Source organism: Ascaphus truei, chromosome 6 (genome assembly GCF_040206685.1).
Source record: "Ascaphus truei isolate aAscTru1 chromosome 6, aAscTru1.hap1, whole genome shotgun sequence".
NCBI lineage: Eukaryota > Metazoa > Chordata > Amphibia > Anura > Ascaphidae > Ascaphus > Ascaphus truei.
The window spans coordinates 79998439-80024928 of record NC_134488.1 but is presented as its reverse complement, the minus strand read 5'-3'; the positions used below and the strand labels follow the sequence as shown (position 1 = coordinate 80024928).

At 41.0% G+C, this 26490-nt stretch overlaps 1 protein-coding gene across 1 annotated transcript; it reads left to right on the top strand.

The window, feature by feature from the left end:
* The first annotated feature begins 4711 nt into the window (after positions 1 to 4711).
* Positions 4712 to 25551, top strand: C6H1orf174 (chromosome 6 C1orf174 homolog). Its single transcript, XM_075604934.1, has 5 exons — positions 4712 to 4885; positions 7117 to 7230; positions 18465 to 18899; positions 20343 to 20466; positions 21843 to 25551. Exons 1-4 carry the CDS (start codon positions 4871 to 4873, stop codon positions 20457 to 20459), a joined length of 681 nt encoding a protein of 226 aa, XP_075461049.1. The 5' UTR covers positions 4712 to 4870; the 3' UTR covers positions 20460 to 20466; positions 21843 to 25551.
* Positions 25552 to 26490: the final 939 nt, after the last annotated feature.

Sequence of the window (26490 nt, the reverse complement as noted above, 5' to 3'; positions counted from 1 at the left end):
TCAGGAGATCAGTCACTGGAAGCTTTACAAATTTAGTCTTGGTCCCAAATACCATTGTTACAGTCTTGTCAGTGTTTAAAAACAGTTTGTTTTGGGAAATCCAGTTTTCGAGTCTCAAAAAGTCAGACTGAAGTATGTGTTGAAGGTCAGAGAGGCTATGGCTGTGTGCATATAGGATTGTGTCATCTGCATACATGTGTATTGAGGCTTCCTTACAAGCTGTGGGAAGATCATTAATGAACACTGAGAAGAGTAGGGGCCCCAGAACAGAGCCTTGCGGGACACCACAGGTGATATCCAGGGGGTTGGAGTTAGAGCCTGAGATGGACACATGTTGGGATCTTCCTGATAGGTAGGACTGAAACCAGTTTAAAGCATGTTTCCCTATTCCAGAGCTCTGGAGTTTGTTAAGCAGGATAACATGATCAACTGTGTCAAAAGCCTTTGCAAAATCTAGGAATACTGCACCAGTGAGTTGTCCCCGTTCCATTCCACACTGGATTTCATTGCAAACTTTTAGCAGGGTAGTTAAGGTGGAGTGTTTGGGATGAAACCCAGACTGGAATTGGCTAGGGAAATTTGTCTTGGTGTAGAAATCGCTTAATTGGGAGTGAACACATTTTTCCATGACTTTGGATAGAATTGGGAGAAGTGAGATTTGGCCTGTAGTTTGAGACAGTGTTTTTGTCCCCACTTTTGAAGATTGGGACAACTCTGGCAGTTTTCAAGGTCTTAGGGATATGGCCTGCAGACAGGATAGAGTTGACTATGGACGCAATTGGTTTGGCAATGGCTGGAGCACCAAGTTGTAGGAACCTAGATTGTAGTGAGTCGGGTCCACATTGGCTGCTTATTTTTAGTTTGAGGAGCGCTTGTGTAATCTCCTCTTTAGATACTGGGCTAAATTGAAAATTGTGGGCAGTGTTGGGAGGGGGTGGGACTGTAGGGATACTCCCAGCATGAGATTCATGTTTGGGGTTTGTGCTGCGTTTTGCTAATAAGTTAGTGGCACACCCCACAAAGTAATCATTGAATGCATTTGCAATGTCAGTGGGGTTTGTCAGAGTAATATCCCCCTTAGTGATATTACTTGGTTGTTGATGGTTAGGAGGCTGGAATATATTGTTGATAACCTTCCAGAAGTTAGCTGGGTTTGATGTATTTTGGTGGAGATTGTCAGAGTAATATTGTGGTTTTGCATGCCTTGTTTGCCTTGTGCACATGTTCTGCATGCATCTGTAGTGATTGAGATCCTTGGTAGTGCCAGTTACTTTGTTGCTTTTCCACAAGGCATCCCTAAACTGGTAGAGTGCTATAAGGTCAGGTGTAACCCATGGAAGGTGGGCCCCCCGTACCCTTATTTTGCGTAGTGGAGCATGGGTATCGCAGAGTTTTAAGAACTCGGATTGGAAATAGTCAAGCGCAGAATCGGGGTCGGGAATTAAATCGATTCTGTGCCATGGGCAGTTGGTAAGGTCATCCAGAAACTGTTGTGGGTTAAAGTTTTTAAATGTTCTAGTGAGGAGAACTTTAGGGCTTGAATGGGGCGGTTTAATTGTGCAGTTGGCTCAGGGGCTTACAACAATTTTGGCCAAAAATGTTAAACTAATAGACCATTTTACTCGATATTTATACATATATATTTAGGCACTGTACCGTGTATGAGTTTCACTGGATGTGCTAAAAACTGAGCTCTGTCTGTGTTTTATGTTCTGTCTCTGATTTTAAATAATCACTGTATCTGGCATATTAATCCATATTCCAAACAGATTGTGGTTTGGAAGTGCTTTATTGATGATATCCTCTTGGTGTGGAGGGGTGACGAAGAATCACTTCAATCTTTTTTGAGTTATATTACCAATAATGATAAAATTCTAGTGTTCGCCTCCATTAATCACTGTAAAGAGGTTGATTTTCTTGACATTCACCTTGAAGCTCTGAATAGTGGTAATGTTGGCACAACTACTCATTTAAAAAAAGTGAATATTAACAGCTTTTTGATGTCTACCATTGACCACAATAAACAATGGATCCAAAATATTTGCCTGGGCCAATTTACCAGATTGAGATGCAATGGTAGTCGCAATGTGGACTTTGAACAACAGGCCAGGGTACTCCTGGTGACGGTTAAGAAGTAACCAGGCTCACTAATAAAGGTTAAGCCCATTTGGTTACCTCTGATCCATGTTTTGGGGTTCAGGAGTGTCAGCTGTTGGACCAAACTGTTGTAAAAGCCTTACCTGTAATTATGCGATAATAAAGAATTTTTGTGTTTTTACTTTTCCAGGGATGCCAGCAAGCAGGGATTGCTGTGGTATGAGTTTCAAGGGGGGGTTTGCAGAGAAAGTGGTGTCAGAATGTGTCTATCTAGTCATGGACCAGAGTTGCTGGTTCCCTTAAAAATGTACCCAGGAATCAGGTCGAAATCCCGGATGAATGTAGACACAGTGTCTTGGTAATATCTCCCCTTGAAAACACTTGTGCAACTCACCACTAGGGTTCCATGCTTCAGCACAGCCGTGAAAGGTAAATGGTGCAAAGGGATGTAAATTATCCCTGTAACTATAAGGGTTCCCCAGGTTAGGGGGGATACCCAGTTACTGTACAGGTAACCCAGATCCTGCTTAGGAAGGATCTGCGGGTCGCGAGGTGAATTACACCGGGGCTACAAAGTGTCCCCCAGAATCCTGGTTTTCGACCACAAGTATCCCAGGCCCATTTCCCCCATATCTATAAGTTTTCCCCAGAGTTAGAAGTTTAATAAAACAATGTAATATGTTTTATACTGTATGACTTAATCTCTATACAGTCAGCCTGGGCATCTACATAGGTGCCGGGATGTCTGCATAGAGATTGTGCATCAAAGAGGAGAAGGGAAGTCCAGAGGTGTCGGAACAGTTTGGTGAGCGGGGAAGGGCGGAGTACTAGGTCCGTAGAACAAGGGCTTCCCGCAGAGAAGACACTTGGACTTCCAGACCTGGTGGAGCCTGCCCAGCAGGAGGCAATGGGATGGCTGGGGGAAGCTGCTGCTTGTAGGCACGAATCCCATTAGCCAATTCTTATTTCCCAGTCACCCGACTTTTCGAGCCGGCTCGACACACCCCCTCCTTTGACGTCAGCAGCCGAACGAGCTCCCATTCTGATTGGCAGGCTGAAGTACAATCCGTTCTCCGATTGGTCGCCAGCTTTTGCTCAATGTTAGACATAGAACACAGAGGTCTATGTAAGGGTACTGGCTGATCAGAGAACACGACGATTTCAGGCTTAGGTCGGTGAGGCGCTGGCGGGCTTTCAATGTTGCTCTGTTGCGAATAGTAGAGCAACCGACTTCGTTTTTAGCTGGAGAAGCCTGCCTAGCTTGCGGTTAGTGGATGTAGGCTGGTATCTTCCCAGAGGAAGGTACTGTGAAGTTTCTGGACCAGGAGTGGGCAGGGTAAGCCTTCTGAAGCAGGCACCCTGCACCTAGTTAGGCTAGTGTCTCCCACAGACCCCCAGTAAGTATCTATTTTCTGTATTTTGTGTAATATCTGTATGTCTGCTGGTCTCTCCAGAATAAACCTAATTTTATTCCACTACCTTGTTTGCCTAGTGAATGATCCCAGTAGGTAAAGGTGTTCAAAGTACTGGTCTCCCATGACAACACACACTGAGATAGACCGACACAAACACACACACTGAGACACACACGGAGGCACAGACACACACACAGAGACAGGGACACACACAGTGGTGGGACTCGTCCGGTTTGCACTGGTTCGTGTGAACCTGTTCCTAATATTTCACAAGTTTGCCGAACCGGTGCTTAATTCTATCACATGTGAGAGCGGGCGGCATCTTTCCCCTGCATCTCTCCCCTGCATCTCTTCCCTGCATCTCTTCTCAATATGGCCGTCAAATTGCGCTGCTTTGCCATGCCGACGGGGACGCCACGTGATGTAACTGCATCACATGATGCCCGTTGCTATGACAACTGGATGCACGGGACATCACGTGGGGTCGCATTGTCATGGCAATGGGGCACCATGTGACGCAGCATGGCCATATTAAGAAGATTTGCAGGGGAAAGATGCCGGGAAAAGATGCCGAGAGATGCGATGCTGGAGCATGCAGGCCGTCTGTCGCCCGTCGCCCCACTTAGTACTTTGAGGTGAGGGGGAGAGGTAATCGTTGTACCGTGGAAGATCACCTTCAGTTCCTGGAGCCTACGGCAGATGGAGGCGCTGCACTGCTAAAGAGATATGTGGGGTCTGAAACCCCAGAAGCATGGTCCTGTGTCCCCATTACCACTGGCGACTCAGCCCTCCTGTTGCCAGCAGGCATCATGCACCAGACACCGTAGTAATGGACAAATCTCCCACGGCGTGGGGGAAAGACCGTTAAAAATATTAAGATAATTTGGAATCTTTTTTTAAACCAATTCGACCACTGACTGTAGATTTAACAAACTCTAAGGAGAAACTAAAAACAATAAGAGAAAAGTAGCCAGTAATGTATTTTCCTGTGATTTTTGCAGAATTTTATGTAGCTCTTGCATTTTTGCCATCTCTGACGCCGAAAGGGTTAATGGTCCCCTCCTCCCGACTCAAAGATGGACTTAAAATACTTCCAGTCGATGTCACGTGGCTCGTATTCCACCCGTGTAACTGGTGTGTTCAGTGTTTTGCCCCTAACAAAGATGGCTACGCTCACTCCCGCCCCCGCCCACCGGCCGAGCTTGGCAGCCCTTCGTTCTCCTGCATGACGTAAGACGTAAGACGCAAGCCGGTCCCGCGTGTGTTTGTGTGACGTAGCTCCTAGCTCTGGGCGGTGTCTCGGAAAGTTTGCAGCGAGTCGGACACTTTCGGCGGCAGGGAGGATCTGATATCGCAACATGAGGAACCGAAAGGTGCGGGAAAAGGGGGGGCGGGGGTCTGGAAAGCGCGAGGCAACAAACGTCTTCTCCAGTAGTAGATGATTTTGAGCAGGCCCGCCTTTCTGTAATACTAACTCAACCCTTTCGCTGCCGCCCCCAACCTGGCAGGGACGGGGTTAATATTAATGAGCGGAAAGGATTGAGGTTCATGACTTCACACGAATGGTGGACACTTGGTATGGAGGAGGTTGGAGGTGTTTGTTGAGCGCTTAGGGTTGTTATTAGAGGAGAAGGAATTGTGGGAGACACGAGATTGACGGATTATATCATTGGGGGTGTCTTGGGTCCACAGGAGATACAAGGGTTTGAAGGGAACCCCACAGACAGACCAAGCTGATTGAGGGTCAATGTAATAAGGAGGCAGATGAGAATCTGGTGCTGAATGGACAGAGTTGCCATAAGATTTTAATGTTGAGGTAATAGACTAGGATTTTACTGTACTGAGATTTGCATGATCTAACTGTGCTGCTTAGGTGCAATAAAGGCAGACCCTCCAACATTTGGCACATACAACCAGGTACACGTTATTTGCTTTATCAATGTGGGATAGAGGCGCTTCCAGGCAAGTAACCCCTCTGAAGGAGGTACAATAACAAGTACACTCGATGCAAAGAGCATATTACTAATAAAATGTGCATTTAGGGATTTAGTTGAACATACTTGTATACACACACAATAGAAGTGGTATTCAATGCTCCCTAACCAGCTGATAATTAGCAGATAAGTAATCAATCTCTCGGCGGCGGCTGCTTTATTAGTTCGCTGAAGCTTCAGTCATTGGCATAAATGGGTGCAACTGAATGTGATACAGTACCTGATAAATAGGTACAGTGGGAGGTTATATAAAGTTATGAGCCCAAATATTATAGATAAAACCCTGTGTAGATAATCACTTTCTGTGATGGTGCATGGTGACCATAAAAGTACAGAAATTCATCCATAAGTGGCTCTGATACTGTGATCACAAGTTACATTTTATTCTATATATCTACAGTACATACATTAAAAAGTCAGATCATTAGCACATACTTTGGGAATGGTGTTTGGAATATAGAATACATTCTCTCAATGTAACTAGACTGCATTATACCACATTCTCCTTATTCATTAAGTTGAGCATTTCCTTTACGTGTATGTGCCCTGGATTGTCAAATGTAATGGTAAATCGTCTGTAAATGTTTTTATTTGCTTTTATCTTGATCAGTATTAGGGGGTGTTAAAGTTAACCTAGTTAACGTAATGTAAAAAATAGAAGTAGCCATGTTAGTACAGTTGCAATAGCTCAGAATAAATTAGTATTGGGTGATACCTTTCTTTCTTGGACTCAGAAACTTTGGAAAAGGACTAACGCTCATCCTAAAGTATTAATTGTTAGTCCAAATAAAAAACATATCACGTACAGGAACACTGAATGTATAGCAAAGTCAAACTGAGCTTCACTTCTGCTGATAACACACAATATGCTAACCAGTATTGTATGCAGGGCCTGTTTGTGCCTGCCCCATCCCCTTTTGTGTCCTCCCCTTTTTCCCACGACACACCCTCTCTTGTTCCCATGCCTCCCCCTGCCTTTTTGTTCCCGCGCGCCTCAATTTATTTGGCGTGTTTGCAGTTACGTAGTAGATGAAGTTGAATAAAGACATACGTCTATCAAGTTCAACATATGCTAAATTTAGGAGACAGATACTTTTATCATATATCCGTACTTACAGTATATTGATCCAGCGAAAGGTAAACAAAAAAAAACAGTGAAATATCATCTAATGATATCTCATACGGGGAAAATTAAATTCCTTCCTGATTCCAAATATTGGCAATCACATTATTCCCTGGATCAACATCCTTCCCATGTTTACTTATTTGATGTATATATATATCTGTATACCTTTCCTTTCTAAAAAGATGTCCCACCTTTTTTAAGATATCTGTTTTATCTGCCATCAGTCTCCATGGGTAATGAATTCCACAGTTTAACTGCCCTTACTGTAAAGAACCCTTTCCTTTGTTGCTGGTGAAATCTCCTTTCCTCCAACCTTAAGGACCCTGTGTCATTTGTACTGCCCTTTGGATGAATAGTTCTTTTGAAAGCTCCTTGTATTGTCCCCAAATATATTTGTTTATAGTTATCATATTCCCAGTTGCATCGATATCTTATTATAGTAATAGCTGTAGCTCCCAAAAAATGTTTGATTTATTTGATTTAGTTAACAGATGGGGTGCGATGCTCAGCACGCCAGAAGAATAGAAACTGCTCAACAGCTCAGTCTTCATCTGACCAAGAAGCTGAAATATGCAGGTCAACAAAGTCTGCGTGCCTGGTAAGGAACTGTGTTTAAAGATTGTCTTTCTGGAAAATGTAGAGGTAATTTTCCACGGACATTCATTTTGTTTTTTTTTATTCCGTCTGCACCACCACACACACACACACATTGAAAAATGATTAGGGGGATACAGAAGAAGAGAGGTGGGGAGGAAGGAGTGATGCAACACTCCCAATGAGCAATTATACAGAGAAATATGTACAATTTGAACAAAAACAGAAAGGCCAGCGTATCATACAAAATAACACAACATATAGTGCAATACCTCAGTGCTTATCTGCTCATGAAAAAGGGTCATTTAGTTAAACCCTTTGGCCAAAAGGTTATAAGCCTGCAGCCACTTCACGGCATGACCAATCTGCAGGTCCTAACACGACCTGGCACAATTCCCATGTACTGTACCTCTCTTTTCTGCTGGAGGGAGAAAGACCATACTGGGTCTGTGATTCACAGGATCATGATAAAAACGGCTAAATGGAAAGTGGGCAGGGCGAGCTTTAAACCATGGGGAGGAGAGCCACACCTCCAAGCAACAGCTGCATAACCCATCAAGCTCCAGAACCCTAAAACCCACCCTCCCATCATATATACAGCATATATATTAGTGTCAAAAAGCAGTGCTACTGAGCGTGGCGAGATACACAAACAAAAGCAGAAAGGCCAGAACATCATACAAAATGACAATTTGTATACAATTTGGTTATTGGACACTTGTCTTTGATACATTATGGTTGAATACCCATCCAATACTGAAAAACATACTGTATGAATAAAGTACACATCTAACCCACCTGAGCATTTCGAGTGAATATTGTAATGTTTGTGGTTACAGAAGGATTGCAGAGTTTCCCAATAGAAACATGTTTTTTTTTATATAAAGTTTGCAATAACTTTATGTGTGATTGTAGTCAGACTCTTTTCTTCAAGAAAATGGTTTTCGCCCAGTCTCTTATGTTTTACATTTATTTCATGGTGACATAACCACTAGAGCCCCTATTGATGATGAGAAGCCATTTTTGCCCTAACTTTGGAATATTTTGGCTCCATTCATTTGAAACCAAAGCCAAGAGGCCAGAAAATTCCCTTAGGGTACAAAGATCTTTTCCGGTCTAGACCTTTCCGAATTCTTTAGGATCAGATGAAGCCTTTAACACCTCGAGATAGGAGACAAAAGAACAATACAACATGCCACCATAGTGTATCATCCTTTTTAGATAGAGACAATGGTTGCTAATTCTCAGGGATGTAGGCAGAGGATATAACCAAATATAAAATGTAATATTGCATGTGGAGACAATATAAAAAATTGTTTAGCACAAATTGAACATAATAAAACATGTGCTCTTGTACATGTAGGCATATATCTTCACTCCTCCGCCGGGTAAAAATCAGAATCCTACTTATGAAAAGTAACTGGGGCATAAGCCTTAGTGGATTTCACTGACGCTTTGGTTTCGACTCTGTCAGTGGTGTTTAGTCCCGGTCTCTCAGCTTAGCCGCACGGGTCGAACTCTTCCGACCCGTCATTGCTCGGCTTCTCCTGTTGACGTCACCTCCGAGTTCCTCCAGGTACAGTGTCTGCGCTGTGCCACAAATCTTACGCGTTTCAAGACTCATTGCGGGTCTCATCCTAAAGAATTCGGAATTGTCTATACCGGAAAAGATCTTTATACTCTAAGGGGATTTTCTGCCCTATTGTCCAAGCACCAGAAATGTCTGTTTGTGTGCAGTTACTCCAACTGGTTGTCAGACAGCCAGCAGGACTTTTTAGGCAGCTCTTTTTGGACTCCAATACACATTACTATTTGCACTGTATTATTGTATTCACTTACTGTAATTATTGTATTTTGATGCTGTGACATTAGCGCTTTTTTTGCACCATCACTTAAAGCCAAGAGGCGTTGACTTCATAGCAAACTTAATAGGAGTTGAAGTGCCCAATAGCATTAGGATTGCACCCATGAACTATGCTATTAATTGCTCACACTACAGTTTAATATTAAATAATTGTCTGTATGCATGCACTTTGGTAAACATGGGTCACAATTTGGTTTAGCATAGATTTTATCACCGTGAACAGGATGAAGGCTGGATATAAATTATATCTCCACAAGCAATAAAATACTTTAAGGAATTTCCTGTGGAGCGAAATGAAAACCAAGCTTGCCAATGTTTATAAGAAACCTACCTCCCCCACCCCCCCTCTAACTACACATACCTGCTGCTTATGGTTTTCTGGGGAAAGGATTTTGGGTATTTCAATGGGACGGGGTGGAGGGAGAGGCAGCTGGCGGTGAAAAGGTTGGGAGTTTCTTCCCCATGTTAGTTTAATTAATTTGAAAAAAAAAGAAGCAAAGTTCCATTGATCAGTGCTTCCAAATCTTGAATACAATGTAAGTCTGTTAACTGATAAAGTGTCCGCTTGCTTGAAGAAAAGGACTATCAAGACATCTTGGAGTCTGTTTTTTAATAAATAATTAATGCTCAGAGAAAAGGGAAGGTGTAAGCATAATGTCCAATGGTTGATAATGCAGACAGTGACTGTTAATAAACAGCACTTTCTGTTCTCTTCCTAAGTGGACCACCACCCTAGAGCTTCTTTTGCAGTATCCAGCAATATTCCTCCCACTGTGTGAAAACCATAATATGGTAAGAAAGTAAATGTACTCACAGTATGATGCCGTCCATTCCACGTGCGTGCCTCACGTTGTTTGGTAAATGCAGAGGATCCGGTAGAAGGAAAAAACAGAGCACAGTAGCAAAAATGGGGGGGCTACAACACTGTAACTAGATTAAAACCAATTTAATGAGTGAAGTGACCGCATGGCATGGGTGAGGTAAGCAACCCTAACACGTTTCGCGCATTTTTCGACACTTCGTCAAAGAGTATGTAACTATTGAAGATGGAGGTTTATGTAGCTTTCTCCCCAACCGGAAGTGACATGACGCCGGGTGACAAGCATGAATGGTATCAGCGAGACTATAGGTGACAAACGTCCATCGGCTATCCACAGTGACACCCTCCAGATGGAAGATCAAGCATACTGTGTTGGTCACACTATTTAAAAACAAAATTTGAATGACAGACCAGAGTAGATCCCAGTAATAGACATTGAAGGTCTATTAAAACATATATTGTTTATTGGATATTGCCTTACGTATATATAATGACTTTATATCAAATACATATATTTATCTATTTTTTTAAAGACTATTGTTATGGGTTATTGTATAGATATGATATATGTTCTTTATATACTTGGTTTTGTTTTTATGGTTATTACGTTTCTATGTGATCTTGCTATTCTAGGAGACTTCCTGACTTTTTCGATTTAAAACTATGATTAGATTATCTAGTCAATAGGTATGTTTACTTGGCACACCTCTAGTCATTTGTCCTATCAGACATCAGGAGCACCTGAAGACCTAACCAGTAATCTTTGACGAAGTTCCATATCAGGAATGAAACGCGTCAGAGTTGGTTTTTGTCGTGTATGCTTGCACATTAAACTCTTAGTTTTTCATCATTTGCGCTGTTGGTCTCTATTATCGGGGAGCAGTGACCGCCTATGCTACACTTTTTTCTACTATTCAACTCTGGACAGGAGCATGCTTGTTTCGTGGATCCGGATACTCTGTTTCTTCCTGGCTTCAGTATCGTGAGTACAGCCACACGCATTGGAGACTGCATGGGACACCAGGGTAAGCGGGGGTTGCGGGTTAGGAGGTAGGAGGTGTGGTGGACACGCCGGCTTCTCCGGTTCCTTTGCCTGCTAGATTCACCTCCCTCCTCTCTGTTAGTCCATCGGGTAGGAATGCAGAATAACCGACCAGAGCCCGGGGACAGTTATGTAAGAGTATTCGTAGTCAGTAAGCAGGCAGGGATCAGGGCTGGCGGCAGTGGTGCAGAGACCAGGCGGAAGGCAGCGAGGTCGGGGGTCACGGTCCGGGATCAGCAAGCTAATGTGTGACAGTGAAGATCAAACGGAGCTGCAGCAAACAGAACTTTGCTCGGCGACTCCCACCAGGAACTGCAGCCTTATAAAGCAGACTTAAAACACAGAAGACGTCCTCACCGCTCCGTGCTTGATGGAACCCGGAAACGCTGTGCAGGGGGTATTTTCAAATGCGGCCGTGAGAAAATACCAACTCCAAACTCGGCGTCGGTCCACCTCAGTGTCACTTCCGGTATCGCCTCGATTCTACGCGTTTCGCTACCGGATGTTGCACATCTTTCTTTTTAATAAGTCGTACATGTTCAATGATTGTAGACCGAAGTGGTCTTATTGTACGACCAATATATATTTTTTATGACAACCACATTGTAAAAGATAAATTACAAAACTGTTATGACCGTTTATAAAGTTAGTAATCCGATAAGTAGATTTAGTACGTTTTAAAGATTTAATAGAATTAGCATGTTGACACCTGGAACACATGCCACCGGAAAAGAAGCTTTTAGTAATACCTAGTAACTTAGAATGAGAAGATCTTGAATTGAACAAACTAGGAGAAAAATGAGATGCTAATGTCTTAACTTTTCTGAATACAAATTGCGGTCCACTTTATACAGCTGAGGCAATATCCTTATATAGATGTGCTTGTCTGTTAAAGGTTGTTATAAAAATAGGATCATTAATTGCAAACTTTCGTGATCTAACTCTATGCTTAGAAACCCTTGGTTTCTGTTTTTAAGAGATCCTTTCTGTCCAGTGTCTTAGCATTATTAAAAGCTTCATGAACATCCTTCATTTGATAGCCCCTTTCAACAAAATGCTCAATCATTGATTGCGATTGTCCAAGAAATGCTTTATTATCTGAACATAATCTCCTAAATCTGACAAATTGTGCCTTGGGGATGCTTGATCAGAGACTTAGGATGACAACTCTGAGCACTCCATCGGGAATTTTTAGAATGAATTTTCCTAAAAAATATCTGTTTTGAACCGTTTTAGTATTGTCGATGTACAAGGTTATATCTAAATAATTAACATGGTGTAAGTTGTGCTCATAAGTGAAACGTAAATTTAAATCATTAGTATTCAAATAGTATTGTATTGTATGTCTTTATTTATATAGCGCCATTAATGTACATAGCGCTTATAGTGAATAAAAGTGATCAGTGGTCCCCATCCCACACCATAAAACGATAATTTATATAGCTTTTATAGAAGATAATGGGTTTACAAAAATAGTGTCATGATAAATGTGTTGTAATTCCCATATGAAAGTGCAAAAGAATTGTGGTTATTTCAATGGGACGAGGTGGAGGGAGAAGCAGCTGGCGGTGACAAGGTTGGGAGTTTCCTCCCCATGTTAGTTTAATTAATCCTGTTCATTTGTCATTATCTGTTAATACAAACAGGACAGTATATAGTGGTGGTTGCTGCATACTGTGATGAAACACAACTGGGAGGGGATAAATAGCAAGTGTGCCCATTGTTTTCATTGTCATTGCATTTTTGGCTGGAGCTTAAATGTTGAATGCAGGATGGCTGGGAAGGTGCGGTAGATGGAGCCGCGGAATATCTAGTCCAGACGAGTTACCTCCTTCTCTAAGGTTACCCCACAGGAGAGGATGAAATTAGGGCTTCTAACACATTTCAAGCAGCATGGCTTCTTCAGTGCAATACGGTTCTTAACCGCTCATGCCACCCTGATCAGAAGAGGGGGTTTTCACTACCTTCGCCTTACCTCAAGACCGGCTGCTTTCTAGTCACCGAGGGGGATCGAGCAGGAGCCATAAACTGTCCTGTCCTCAGCGCTGGAAGGTGTCTTCCCCATGAAGCCGTCTTGACGGGCTGCGTGGTAAAACCCATAGTCTGTGGGAGTTTGGAGGAACTCTGCAACGTCATGGTAGAGTGTGTCTGACGCAGTGTGTTTTTTTTTTTTTTGTGCCAGTCTCTGCTGGCCTCCGATGTACTTCCGGCTTCCTCCCTGGTGGGGACACTCCGGATCTGGATATCAGGTATTGAAAATTGAGGGGGATTTCCCAACTTGTTCCCTAGTGGATAGTGGATTTGCAAAATGCCAGCTCTGTCTGCTGATACAGGGGACCAGAAAGCTGAGCAGCCTCAACAGAAAGCTCTGGTTGTGAAGCCTAGAAAAGCAGTCGCCAAGACTAAATGCTGTGTAGACTGCAATGTTAAGCTACCTAGCCCTTGAGATTTAGCACAGATTGCTCCAAAAAGATGGCTGATGAGCAAAAATCTGCAAAAATAAAACATTCCTTTACCGGATGAAGGCTTTGCTTATACAGTCTTTTGATAATATACAGTCTCAGGGGTCTTTGAAAAAACCCATATCAGACTTCATTAGATTTTCAGACTGATAGCCTGATAATTTGTTTGGAAGAAAGCAGTGTTTTGGCGCTTGAGGAATATTCGTCATCCGAAAAAGCGAAGGCCTATGCAGACATGGGATACTTCAGAATAGACACCATAGAGATTTTGCCATGATGTCCGCTCTGGGGCCGACCGCCATCCGCCTTGCGCCCAACCCGATAAGCCAGGTCTGCCGCACCTGACCGCCCACTCCGAAAACTGCATTTTTAAATGTTCTGCACGGTGTGAGGAATCCGCTCCTGGGTTTTGGCTGGAACTCATCCTTGAATAGCTGTGGAGTTTCCAGACAACCTCTCCTTGCTGCTGCAATCAAAAAACACCTGTTCTGGACTCACTCTGCAGTCTCCTTCATGCTGCTTGCTATGCAGCTCTGTCCCTATTGGCTGCCCATGCTCAGTCCCTATAGGGTTAGCTCTTACCCCCAGGAAGTGGCTAAGCATAATCCAAGTCTGTTTGGATGTAATGGTGCTCTTAGCAATCACTTCTGTCTGGCCATTCTGTTCCTGTGGGGACCATTATACTGCTTAGCCAGGCTACTCCGATGTGTCATCTTTAAATGTCTTGTGTGACATTTAAAGATTGCGTGTTGGAGCGGCCTGGCTAGACAGTGTAGCAGTCCTGCGCGGGACATTTTAAACATGCAGTTGTTGGAGCGTCAGGCTTTGCTTGTTGGGTCAAGTGCGCAGCGGACAGCAAGTGGTCAGACACAGGAGCGGACATTGCAGTGAAATGTCCCGTGGCAAGCTGCCCTGCTGCGTGTGTCCAGCTGCGGAACACCGGTAACGTCCCATTCTGACATCTGGCACTTCAATTTGGAGTCCCTAAAATCTGTCACAGGAGTGATGGAAAAGGGGATATTTTTTGCATTTATAGATTTTAAAGACTTATTTCCATATTCCAATAAATCACACTGCAATTTCCTGAGATTTTGTCTGGATGGCTGTCACTACCAGTTTACACCACTTTGTTTTGGACTGGCCACAGCACCCAGAACCTTCACTAAGGTCATTGCAGTAATGGCAGAATTGGTAAGGCAAAAATACTTTTTCGTCGTCACTTCCTTGGACGACTTGCTGATTAATGCTCCATCAGATAGTTACCAGACATGCGTATAGTGCACATGGTGTTGAAAGACCACGTGGGGTTCAACCATTTGAAAAGAACAGTCTTGTACCAGCTCAAAGCATTAAATTTTTGGCAGTCATGTTCAACACACGAGACTGCCCGGTTTCCCTAACCACCTTCAAGGTCCACAAAGTTATGAAGGTCAGGTTTTTCAAAAAGCGCACGAGACCATCAAGGGCATAGTTCATGCACATAACAGGACTTCTCAATTCAGTCACGAATATAGTTCCTTGGTCCACATTTAATCTCGGGCTGCATTTCACTGCAAGGGAATTTCCTCAGTTTTCTCCATTACCAAGCATAAGGTACAGCTTGCAGTGGTGGACCTCAATCAAGAACTTGCGGAAAGGCAAGTCTTTGATTTTGAAAAAAATATAATCATCGGTCGCACACAAAAAAAGAACATAATATTTTTTAGGTTTTTGATCCTGGCACATAAATTGGGTCCATGTATAGAGACTTTATTTATGTATGTATTTATTTTTTTGCAAGTCATTTGATTCCACTGATCTGGATGATCATGATGGGGCGCAATTTGTCAAGATCAAGTGATCCGGTGGCTCTGGTCAAATCAAGAAAGAAGTTTTCCAATCAATATTCTGGAGGTTCGAGCCATATTTTATGCTATTCAAGGTCTTTAGACCACACTGAAGCAAGCATTCCCCATTGGCGGTTCTGTATAACAACGTTATGGCTGTAGCCTATATAAATTTGTAGAGTAATGCTGCACTCCCCAAAAAGCAAAAGAAATATAAATACCGGTGCTCCTGTTTCAGGAATCTCTGTGAGGTACTCCAATATCTAATAGAAAGGAAAAAACCTGGGCACTGCGGATTTCTGCTTAGAAAATGTATTTGTGAGCTAAAGATGTATGACGTTTCGGCCTCAAGGGCCTTTCTCAAATGCAAATGGCATAGTGAACAAACGGCATTAAAAAGTTGCATTTATAAGCACTGCCCCAAGTCTGGAATACATGCAGCATCATAAGGGCAAAACGAAGTGTCACGGAGGAGGAGTAACACATGAAGGGGAGGCTCTAGTCACTGGTGATGTCAATCGGATTACAAGCACCGCCCCACGTCTGGAAGGAGTGAAGAATATTCATGCATCATTGGAATGGCATGGCAACACACCAAGGAGGCGGGACAACGCTGGACTAGGAACGTGATGACGTCAAGAGCATCATGGCACCAATAGGATTGAGGACGCACGATGATGAGATCATGAGACTGACTGGGAGAGAAGGATCAACGAATGAGGAGGAGGAACTGCCCATGCATCACTGGAAAGTGACGGACTATCATTGAAGGAAGGCTATCAGAGACAATTAAAGACACGTGGTGGGGTCTATTTAAGGAACTTTTTAATGCTGTTTGTTCACTATGCCATTTGCATTTGAGAAAGGCTCCTGAGGCCTAAACGTCATACATCTTTGGCTCACAAATACATTTTCTAAGCAGAAATCCGCAGTGCCCAGGTTTTTTCCTTTCTATCTGTAGCCTATATAAACCATAAAGGAGGAACAGGATGTTGAAGGGTTCTCAAAGAAGCCCCCAGAATCTTGCACTGTTTAGAAGAAGCCATTCCTTGCATCTTCCCTGCTTAAATTTCGGTAGACAAATTACGAAGCCGACTTTCTCAGCAGGTACACCATACACCCTGGAGAATGGGAACTAAACCAGCAGGTTTTCAATACGTTAATGCAGAAATGGAGCCAGTTGGATGTTCTTATAGAATCAGTGCTCAACTAAAAAAGCCCAGATGTATGTGTCAAGATGGCATGACCTGGAAGCCGTTGCCAGGGATGCCTTCTCAATCACTTTTGATTTCTATCTTTGTTACATCTTTTCCCCCATTCCCTCTTCAGTAGGTGATCAAGAAAGATCGAGTTCTGTTGAAAGCTCCATATTGGCCCAGGTGTTCATGGTTTGCTGATTTTAAGAAGTTTCTTGGAAGAGCCGTGGATTCTCCCAGCATTTTCGGCATTGACGCAAGGCCCGGTTTATTTTGCCAATTCCGAAGGTTAATGGCATGGAACTTGAGAAGACTTTGAGGACATTTTCTGGTGAAGTCATATCAACACTCAGGTGTTCCAGGAAACAAGTGATTATCTAGAGCTTATCTGGTCTGGAGAACGTTTATACGCTGTAAACAAAGAAAACTAACCATTGCAGCTTAAAGTCCCTACTATATTTTACTTCTTTGATCAACGATTTCAGAAGGGATTGAATCTGGCATCGCTGAAGTCCCAAGTTTTTCCTTTTTAGGCTCATTCCGTCATAAACAAATTGCCTACGATCCCATGGTTGCTAGATTTGTGAGCGGTTCTAGAATTAGATTTGCAACAGGGATCGGTGTTCCTCTGTGGGGTCTGAATCTGGTTCTAGTATAACGCTCGTCATCCACCTTTTGAACTGCTTCCTATGTAGTTACTCACCATTAAAGTTATGTTTCTAACAGTGATTACGACAGCGCAAAGAGTTGGGGAGTTCCATGCTCTATCTTGCTGTGAATCATTCTTTCGGATCCACCAGAAAAAGATAGTGATGACTAGTTCACATTTTCAAACTAAAGTAGTGTCCATTTTCATATCAGGACATTGTGGTGCTCTCATTTTGTCTAAATCCAACTAGTGATAAGGAGCATCAGTGGCAGAATCTAGATGTAGTTGGAGCACTAATAAAATATAGAGTAGTATTAGTAAAGCCTCTAAGTTGTTTGTGCCTTTTGACAGACCTTGGAAGGGCCAGGCAGCTTCAGTTGCCTCAAAATCCAGATGGATTAAGGCAGCTATTTACGAAATCTAAAACAGCAGGAATTAAACCACCTTTTGTGTTAAAGGCCCACTCTACCAAGGCCATGGCAAGTTGGATGTTCAATCATCAGCGAATGAAAAATTCAGTAGAAAGGTGCTTCAAGTAGTTCCAGCTTGCATTCTCTGGCTTTGCATCTGATTCCCATGCTGTGCTTTTAAAGCTGTGTGAACAGCAAGCATCTTATATGGGCTCCATGTAACAATGGATTTTCAGACAAAAGGTGACACGTGTGCTCATTTGCATGTCATTTCCCAGAATCCCTTGCTGCAGTGGAAGCGCTGTATGCTGGGTGATAATGGCGAAAGGCAGGGTTACAGACCTGCCTAAGACATGTGAATGTACTCACATGTGTTCTTTTTATTTGCTTCATGCTATACGGTGGAGGTTTCTAGTTGCCTTTTTTTCCCACCATAACTTAAAACGTGATGGTATATACATATACATCAGTATGTATGTGTATATTAAACGATACACACGTATGTAATAAGACTTAATGTTTTCAGAACAATAACTTGATAGAACAAGAAAAGAAGAGCCCCTGTGAACAGCACTCAATATCAATGTATATGATTAATTTAAAATGTAACCTTTATTAGGTATAAAATAATGATGGACACAAAACACAACATAGAAAAATTACATATGTAAATAGCTGATATATTAACTTGCATAAAGGGGATTTTTTTTAAATGCTTGATCTAGATCTATAATGGTTTTATTTTGTGATCATTTCATTTTGATGTTATGCCATATATGTTTTTGTATTAACATGTATTTATTACACAAGAACACAACTAATAAGTATATAACTTTTTTGACTTTAGCAACTTACCTGGCACATTTTGCCACTGCAATAGAATTGTCATTTGAAATGTGACATGGTTTTATTTAATGTAAATTCAATGATTGTGTGTTTACCATCAAAAATGTATTATTATTTTTGTAGGCCATTTCCAACAAAACTACAGACAAACGTCCTTCAAAGAAGATGAAATGCGATCAGAATAGTCTGGTGAAATCAGATATGCATGGACTGCTTTGTGAAAGTGGAGATGCCCCTTTTGTCGGGAGCAGCACTGAGACCACTTGTGATCATCGACACTCTGCACAAACCATCATTGTGCCAAAGAATAAAGGGAGACGGTGTCAAAAGTTGAGGATTGACACCCATACTTCCACTTGTCCACTTCCTGGCATAAATGATTACTCTTCATGTTATGGCCAAACGGACGACAGTGGAGATGGGACTGTGTTTGCTGACATAACAAAGAGGACAAAGGAAAAGGAAAGTGTACATCTGGATAGCAGTCCTTTCATAGATGAAGACAGTAACCAGCCTATGCCGCTGGGGCGCTTTTTTGAAAATGCAGAACTTATGCAGGTGAGTTCGAAATCAACCAAGATATTCTATTTTTAGTGCCCATTTTGACTATAAAAAACAAAAACAGAATAAGTTCAGATGGTAATTGTACTCCTATGGGTTCATATACTATATGGAATAAAACAAGTTTTCAGTCCGACCTGATTCTTTCACAAGGTTTTGTCATTGGCAGGGCACACAATTTTTGTATTGAGCCTCATCACTGAATATTAGAACAATCTGTATCCCTACCATTAATATCTTAGGTTTATAGAGTACAAAAACATTTTTGATTGCTCTTTTATGAGATTCCCTGCGGTCATACCATTAAGTAGTCACCAACTATGACCTGCTTTGAAGAATGGTAATGTATTCCGACATGAATCATGTTATTCACGGAAAATTACAAAGGAAAACTTGCCTGTTAGAACTGTTTGCTCAATTCCATGGTTCAGTTTAAAATGCTTTATATATTATTAACTGGAGAGATTACAATGATTTTTGTAACAGAGCAGAAAAAATAATTCAGCACCGCATCGTTTATTTTTGGGAATTAGTGGAGGACCATACTAATGATTTTGTTAAGTTGATTATGAATGTATAGGCTGGATCATGGAATGGAACAGATTAATGTAACAGGTAAGGTCTTCACTACATTTTTTGCTAACAACTCCATTTTTATTGTAACACTAGAGGTTGCCTCAACAGTATCTACTTTATCATGTAAATAATTAAAAAATATGTTAATGCTCAGTAAAATGCCGAATGGCTTATCACATAGTACAGGAAATGTTTGAGAGAACCTTTCAATAAACAATCAGTGAGATAATGTGTTTTTTCCTCTCCCTGTTTTGCCTACACCTCTTCAATCTCAAATGCTGCAGATGTTTATTCAATTGTATATGTAAGTAACCTTCAATAGATGTGCGCATACAAAGCCTGCCAGAGTTGGTTTCCAAATTCCTTCTAAAGTGTTGTGTAAAGCTTATGAGACTGTGTGCATATTTTTTTCACAGGTCCCCCACTCATGCTATACACCATTGTCACTTACAGTATCATCAAGTGACGTTCCTAGAAACCCTTGGGTTCCCGGGGCATCCCTAAAGGGTCCCCTATAATTTTCAGGTCATTTTAAAATTGTACCAAATACAGAAGAATTTACAATGCATCTGACCTCAGACTTTGTTAAAAAAGGTCAGGATTCCTCAGCAATTCACACGGGGTCCCTTAACCAAAAAAAGGTTGTAAACCACTGGACTGAGCTGCAGACAAATATTCTAGGCAGTGACATACAATTAAGCACACTGGTAATATATTCTTTTTCGCTGCCTATCTATTCTAAATGGTGGACTTCACAGCTGGTAGTAAAAGTAGTCTCAAACTTTTAAACATATTGTGTTGTTCATGTAGCAATTAAAGGATTTAAGTTTGTGTGCCATTATTTTTATTTTCCTTCTCCTTAAGGACCTCCCACCAGTTGTACCTGCCAGTGCTTCCATGAGCAGGAGAGAGTTCAGGAAGCTGCATTTTAGAGCAAAAGATGATGAGGATGATGACTACATTAATGAAGATAATGCTTAAGAAAGAGGTAGAATAAATAAAGAACACAAGCCTGGTATTACAGGCATTTATGTTCCATCTCTGCATTTACCACGCTCTTAGAAAATGTCAGCTAGTTAATCCAATACTCCCAACTCCAGGGCTGAGGCCCTCCTGGGCCACAGGCACTCGTACAGAAAAGTACATCCAATCTAAATGTAATACAGTGATTTGATGATTTGAAGTACAGATGTAGCCATACTCTCTGTCCCCAGTAAAGGCTGCAGACGCCTGCACAAGGTTCTGTTCTTCCGAATGGGACCCCCCCAAGGAGAGCGTTTCTGCTGCTCGGTTATGCCATGGTCAGGATTTTGTGGCTTCCCCCAGCAGCGTGACCAGTTGTTCTGGTTGCATCTGTACCTGGTCAATGTGACATGGTTAACAATTTGAATTAATTGGCTATACAGTATGCATAGAAGTCAAAAGTGGAGTTGCTTCAGTTAGCGCTTCGTTTGCATTTATGTACAAAGACATACAGGTTTATTTTGAAAAGTCCTTTTATACCCCAAATTAAAGGTACAGTGTTTAACCGCTTTCTCTATGCAATCAACCATCACTATATTTTTCGATCTTGACTTGAATTCCATCTTTAAATGTCAGCTTTGTTGAGTACACTGTATAAATGTGAGCATGGACTGGTGGGTACTATAAAATTGTCATAGTGATTTCTCCTATTCCATTCAAATTGAAAAGCATGATTCTTTTCATTTTAAACTATAGGATTTGATTGATTACAAAGTATTGTGACAAACTTGGCCAGCGCTGCAAAAAGTGCATTTTAAGTTTCTGTAGCTTATCAAACAAGCATTTGAAAATGATCACCAATAGAAATCCTTTTTTTTAATGTAATATTCATAAAAATGCTACAGTATAGCTTGAATGAATTAAACTTGTATACTCGAAGTATCTAGAAGCACTAAAGCCTAGTTCAAGGTATGTAGAAGCACCAAAGCCCACAGAAGGATCCTGTGGTTAGCAATCAAATGATTTTGATGTCCTCTGTATACGCTCTGACTGACACACTTTCTAAATCTGGGAAGGGAGGTTGCACTGTAACTTTGTGCCATGCATATTGGGCTGAGCAAAGTAATGCATTTTTTTTTTCATTACTGGTTTTATTAAATGCAATAATTTAAAATGCATCCAGTCTGAGGGAGTTTACTAGTCCAATGTCTTTTTTTGTAAAGAAATTTGTTTTTGAGAAGTAAAATGGACCTGTTTGAAATGGGATAATGATTAAATATGGCATATGTAATGTTTATTGTAATTTCAATGTTCTGTCCATTTTGTTTACATGCAAAATGTTTGGCGGAAAATACATTATTCATGTTTTATGTTTACCTTTTATTTCTCTTTCTCCCTTAGGGATACTTCTTGGATGCTTTAGAAACACCCTGGAGTTGAATGTACTAGTTATCATAAGGTTTTGAAGTGACATGTTTGTCCAAAGCTAAGTGCTTATACCTATTCACAGTAAAACAGTGAGGCGATATTATCTGAGGCACCTGAATTAAAGCAATCACGTGTCGTTTTTTTTAAGTAATGGTAAATGTGTTGGTTTTTTCCCTTTTTAGGGAGGGGGAAGACTATTAAAGCTGGGGGCCTTCAGAGCTTAAGCTCATTTTTCAACTCTGGGGACCCCCAGGGGTTCTCAAAAATTAACCAGATTAATTTCCTAAAAGAGAACAAAATAATATGCATTAAAAGGTTCAGCTCTGGAGGCTACCCCCATCCCGCATATTAATAAAAAAAACGAGTGCTGGAGAGTCAGCGGACACCATAAAAGCACAATGATATCTAATTTATATTAAATTGCTCATGTAAATTACATTTTATCAATTTCTAGCAACAAGTAACAAATCTTTAAAATATGCATTCACAACTGTCCACATGAAACTGATTTCACATAACATCTTAAATTCCTAAAGACAAACACTGCCGACTACTGAAGGCAAAGTGGCGTGCACTTCAGAGTCGATGCAGGGTCATGTAAAGATCACCGCACTCATTGTCTGCTACCAAATTGGGCTGGAAATGCATGATTAATGCAAATGATTTAGCATTGCTATTGCTCTTCTATTTTGAAGTGTCTAATTTCTGTGAAGCTTATATACAGAAACAGACACTTTTTTTTTATCCTTTTGTCAGGCTAAAAAATAGAATACATTTTGTACATTGTGGCAGCTCTTTTTAATCCCTTATTTTATCGATAACTCAGTTAGCAGGTAAGATAATGCAGCACCTATCTTCTGAATATGTTTTATAGTATGCACATGTAGAGCTACAATAGTATAAAATAAATAATTAATCACTTGGTTATTCTTGCCCTATTTACTCTGGTTACATTAAATTGTGTTCCATTAAACCTAATTTGATTAATATTTTACAAGAGGTCCTCCTTTATATTTGCTAAGTGGAGTAGCATCATGTTTGAGTTTAATGTATGATTAGATGGATATTTTTTTTAGACTGGTTTGTAAATGAGGAGTTTTTATTCCATGTCTTAAAATACACTGGAATATGGGAAGTATTTCAATCAGCAATTCACATTATTGTCAGAGGAGCTAAATTCATTATGTTTAACAACCCAGTGTCCTCTTGCAATATAAAATAATGGCCGTTTTGAGCTGCTTGTAGATTGCCAGCACAATACAATTTTTAATATTCGGTCTGGGTGTAGCCTTATAATCACATCCTTATGTTTTTTTGCATTGGTGGATACATTTATGCAATTGTGAAACATTACAACAGATTGTTCTGTGGCCAAAGCACCTATAGTGTTTATTAACAAATGTTAAGTACTGTATACTTAACTCTCTGGAGTCCAATAAACGTTATAGTAATGAGTGCTTATGAAGATAGTATAACACTCTTGCTCTTTTTTTTTTTTTTTTTTTTTAATGACAATATAAGATGGCTAATAAGACTATTTGTAGTTGAGGGGGTCAATTCTAAATGCACTTTGGTGCTTAAAGACTGCAGTACAAGGTCACACAGACCCTGCTCTCTGTGAAAGGGAAGGGAAAGACTCTTCTTTTCTTCCTTTCTCCCACGCGGAAATCAGCCATGCAAATGCTAGTTAGAAAATGGTTAATGTATATTCTTTTGAATTTTGCGGGGGCAGCCTATTAAAAAGTCTAAGCTGACATGACGGTTTCCTTGGTAAAATAGTTTGCGATCTTTGTTACATATTCAAATAAAATCTCAGCAGAATGAGACATAAATGGCGTGATGTGACAGAGGATGTTTCCAGTTAGACACCTTTTCATACTGCAGGTTTCTTGATTTGACAGTTTTTTGACATTGACACATTAATTGAAAGTGTGTGTCCTAAGAAAGTGAATAGTGAAAGCAGGCAGCATTGCTCTCAATTCTGTTTGGGAAAACCTTATTAATTCTGCCCAAGTGAATCGCATACAGATGCAACTCCACCATTTTTCAAGCTTTCTTCTTGCAGAGGGGCCTGCAATTAATTGCTGTGCAAAGCACAGCAGGTCCTGCTGGCAGTAACAGAATCAAGGGTGGAATTCCCCCATGTTCTCAAATAACCCCATTGCATGGGACATAAACAGCTGTCCAATAGGAAGCCGCAACAGGTGATGTTGCGGTTTCCTATTGGGTTAACATTTGGCAGCCATATTGTTTCCCCTCAAGGGCAATTTTAAACCTGACCATTTCAATCGTAAGTATATTGTGAACCAGTGACTCCCCAAAACTGAAAACAGCCAGGGACCTCCAGGTTCCCATTCTGTAAAAAAAAACATTTTTAAAAAAAGAGGGGGGATTGCTGCTTTAAGATTTCATCACTATTCTATAATGTAGGGTGTCTGATCCCATCTAATATTTTCCCTGCTCACTGACTTAAATTGTATACTTTTATCCTTAACGTTTAAAAAAGTGAACTTAAAGTGCCTTTGACATTAATGGACTTTGAACAGTCTTAACAGGGAAACCCAGGCGAAAAGTGAACACATTGCTGTCTGCAGGCAGCTCAGTGCTTTCTGGGGGGGGTGGAGCAATTGAATATACACCAGAGCTTGCCTTGTGCACACATTAGTACAGGCTGTGGTTCTGTGTAAGGAAAAAATAAATTGTCTAGAAAAATAAAAACAAAGGTTGCTATATCTACATTTCAATGCATAGGAGATACAAGCCCTGTTATGGGGTGCCTGTATCTCAGGAAGTAGGGGGTCCCAAGGCAGAAATCAATGCGGTTCATCTCCGGGGACCGCCTGCTCCCCCACACTATTAACAAAAATTACATTAAAGCAGCTTCATTACCTTAGTGGGTAGCCGCTAAGGCAGGCCTGTCCAACTAAAGTACTTGAGGGCCGTAAACAGGCCAGGTTTTCAGGATATCCCTACTTGGAGACATCCTGAAAACCTGGCCTGTTTGCGGCCCTCAAGGACTGTAGTTGTGCAGGCCTGCTATAGGCACCTTGCCCAAAACGACCCATTTTAAAAGTGGCCTATCCTTATCCTATTTATTAAGACGACCCATAAACATGGCAATACATGACTCCAATCATATGTAACCAATGTTTAGTATGTTACCAATGTTTAGTATGTTACTTTTTACTGCTTGTTGTGTAATGTACTTATTTAGTGTTTCACTTGGTGAAATTGCAGTATATTAAACCAAATCAGATACATTTAAGATGTAAATGACTAGATTCTATTTCATTGGTTCTGTGTGTTTGCTTCTTCTAACCGTCCAAATATAAATACTCGCACAAATAATTGTGTTCCTTCTGAATCCAAGTTGACTTTTGTAAATGCTTTACTGCTTGAATTATATTTTGCAGAATAACTATAAGATGTTGAAAAAAGAAAAAACCCAGTAGACTGAGTTGCTTGTTTCAGTACAGCTGAAGTCTTGTGAAACTGCACATACAGTAAATCCCTCCATTCTGATAAGGAGTGAATGTACCATATGGATACAAGTGATCAAGAGTCACTGCACTGTCCAGAAAAAATGTAGCAGAAAAATGTCTACTTTACCAAAAAATGTTAACCATGTGTGTGTTCTAACATTTTCAGTTCCTTATTTTTTCAATAAAATGTATATGTAGAAGTGTTTTGCAGGTGTATTTCTATATATCTGTGTGTGTGTGTGTGTGTGTGTGTGTGTGTGTGTGTGTGTGTGTGTGTGTGTGTGTGTGTGTGTGTGTGTGTGTGTGTGTGTGTGTGTGTGTTAGCGCCACTGATAATTATAGTAGTGACTCAATTGAGTAGATATTACAAAGACTTATATATATTAATCAGCGGAACTCTAATGTCCCATAATAATTTCAACACTGTTATGTTATAAGACAGGAGTGTAAAATTGTGAATAAGTGGGGAAAAAAGGGGAGGGGAGTGCACTGAGCGCTTCTAAGAGTGAATGAAATAACAGTGTATACAAAAAGTAAATTAAATACAAAATGTGAATTAACTTCAAAAATTACTACCTATCACCAACCAATAGTGAAAATAATGTAAAATATACAAAGTGAAGTTAGCAGCTCAACATCCTCAGATGGGACTGTTCTGGGTCCCAAGGTTCACAAATTCTTCTGGGAGGGGGGGAGGAGCGCTGGTGTGTTCGGTGGTATATGTAAATATAAAATAAGAGCAAATATGGTGCAGATGGTTGATACTGGGGATATATCAATCTGTTAGCTCTTAGTGGTTGCACTCACAAAACGTCTTGAAGTAATAGATATGTCAGAGATTCTTCTCTCTCTGTCTGGAGCCCTTGTGATGGATGAATACAATAGATCTTAGGATACCCCTCAGTAAGTGTGGTGGGTCGACATGGAAAGAAAAAATGCCACAATAGTGCATACTATTTGACCAAGTGTAATACAGATGAAAAATAAAACGAGTAGTTAAACTCACATTTTCAATAAAACAAACAGGCGTTGGAGAGAACCGCCGATTTAGAAGGACCCCGTCGGTGCAGGCTTCTGCGCGTCTGGCTCGCATCTCACCCTCTGGTATCTGCATGCGTCACTTCCGGGAAGCGTCACAA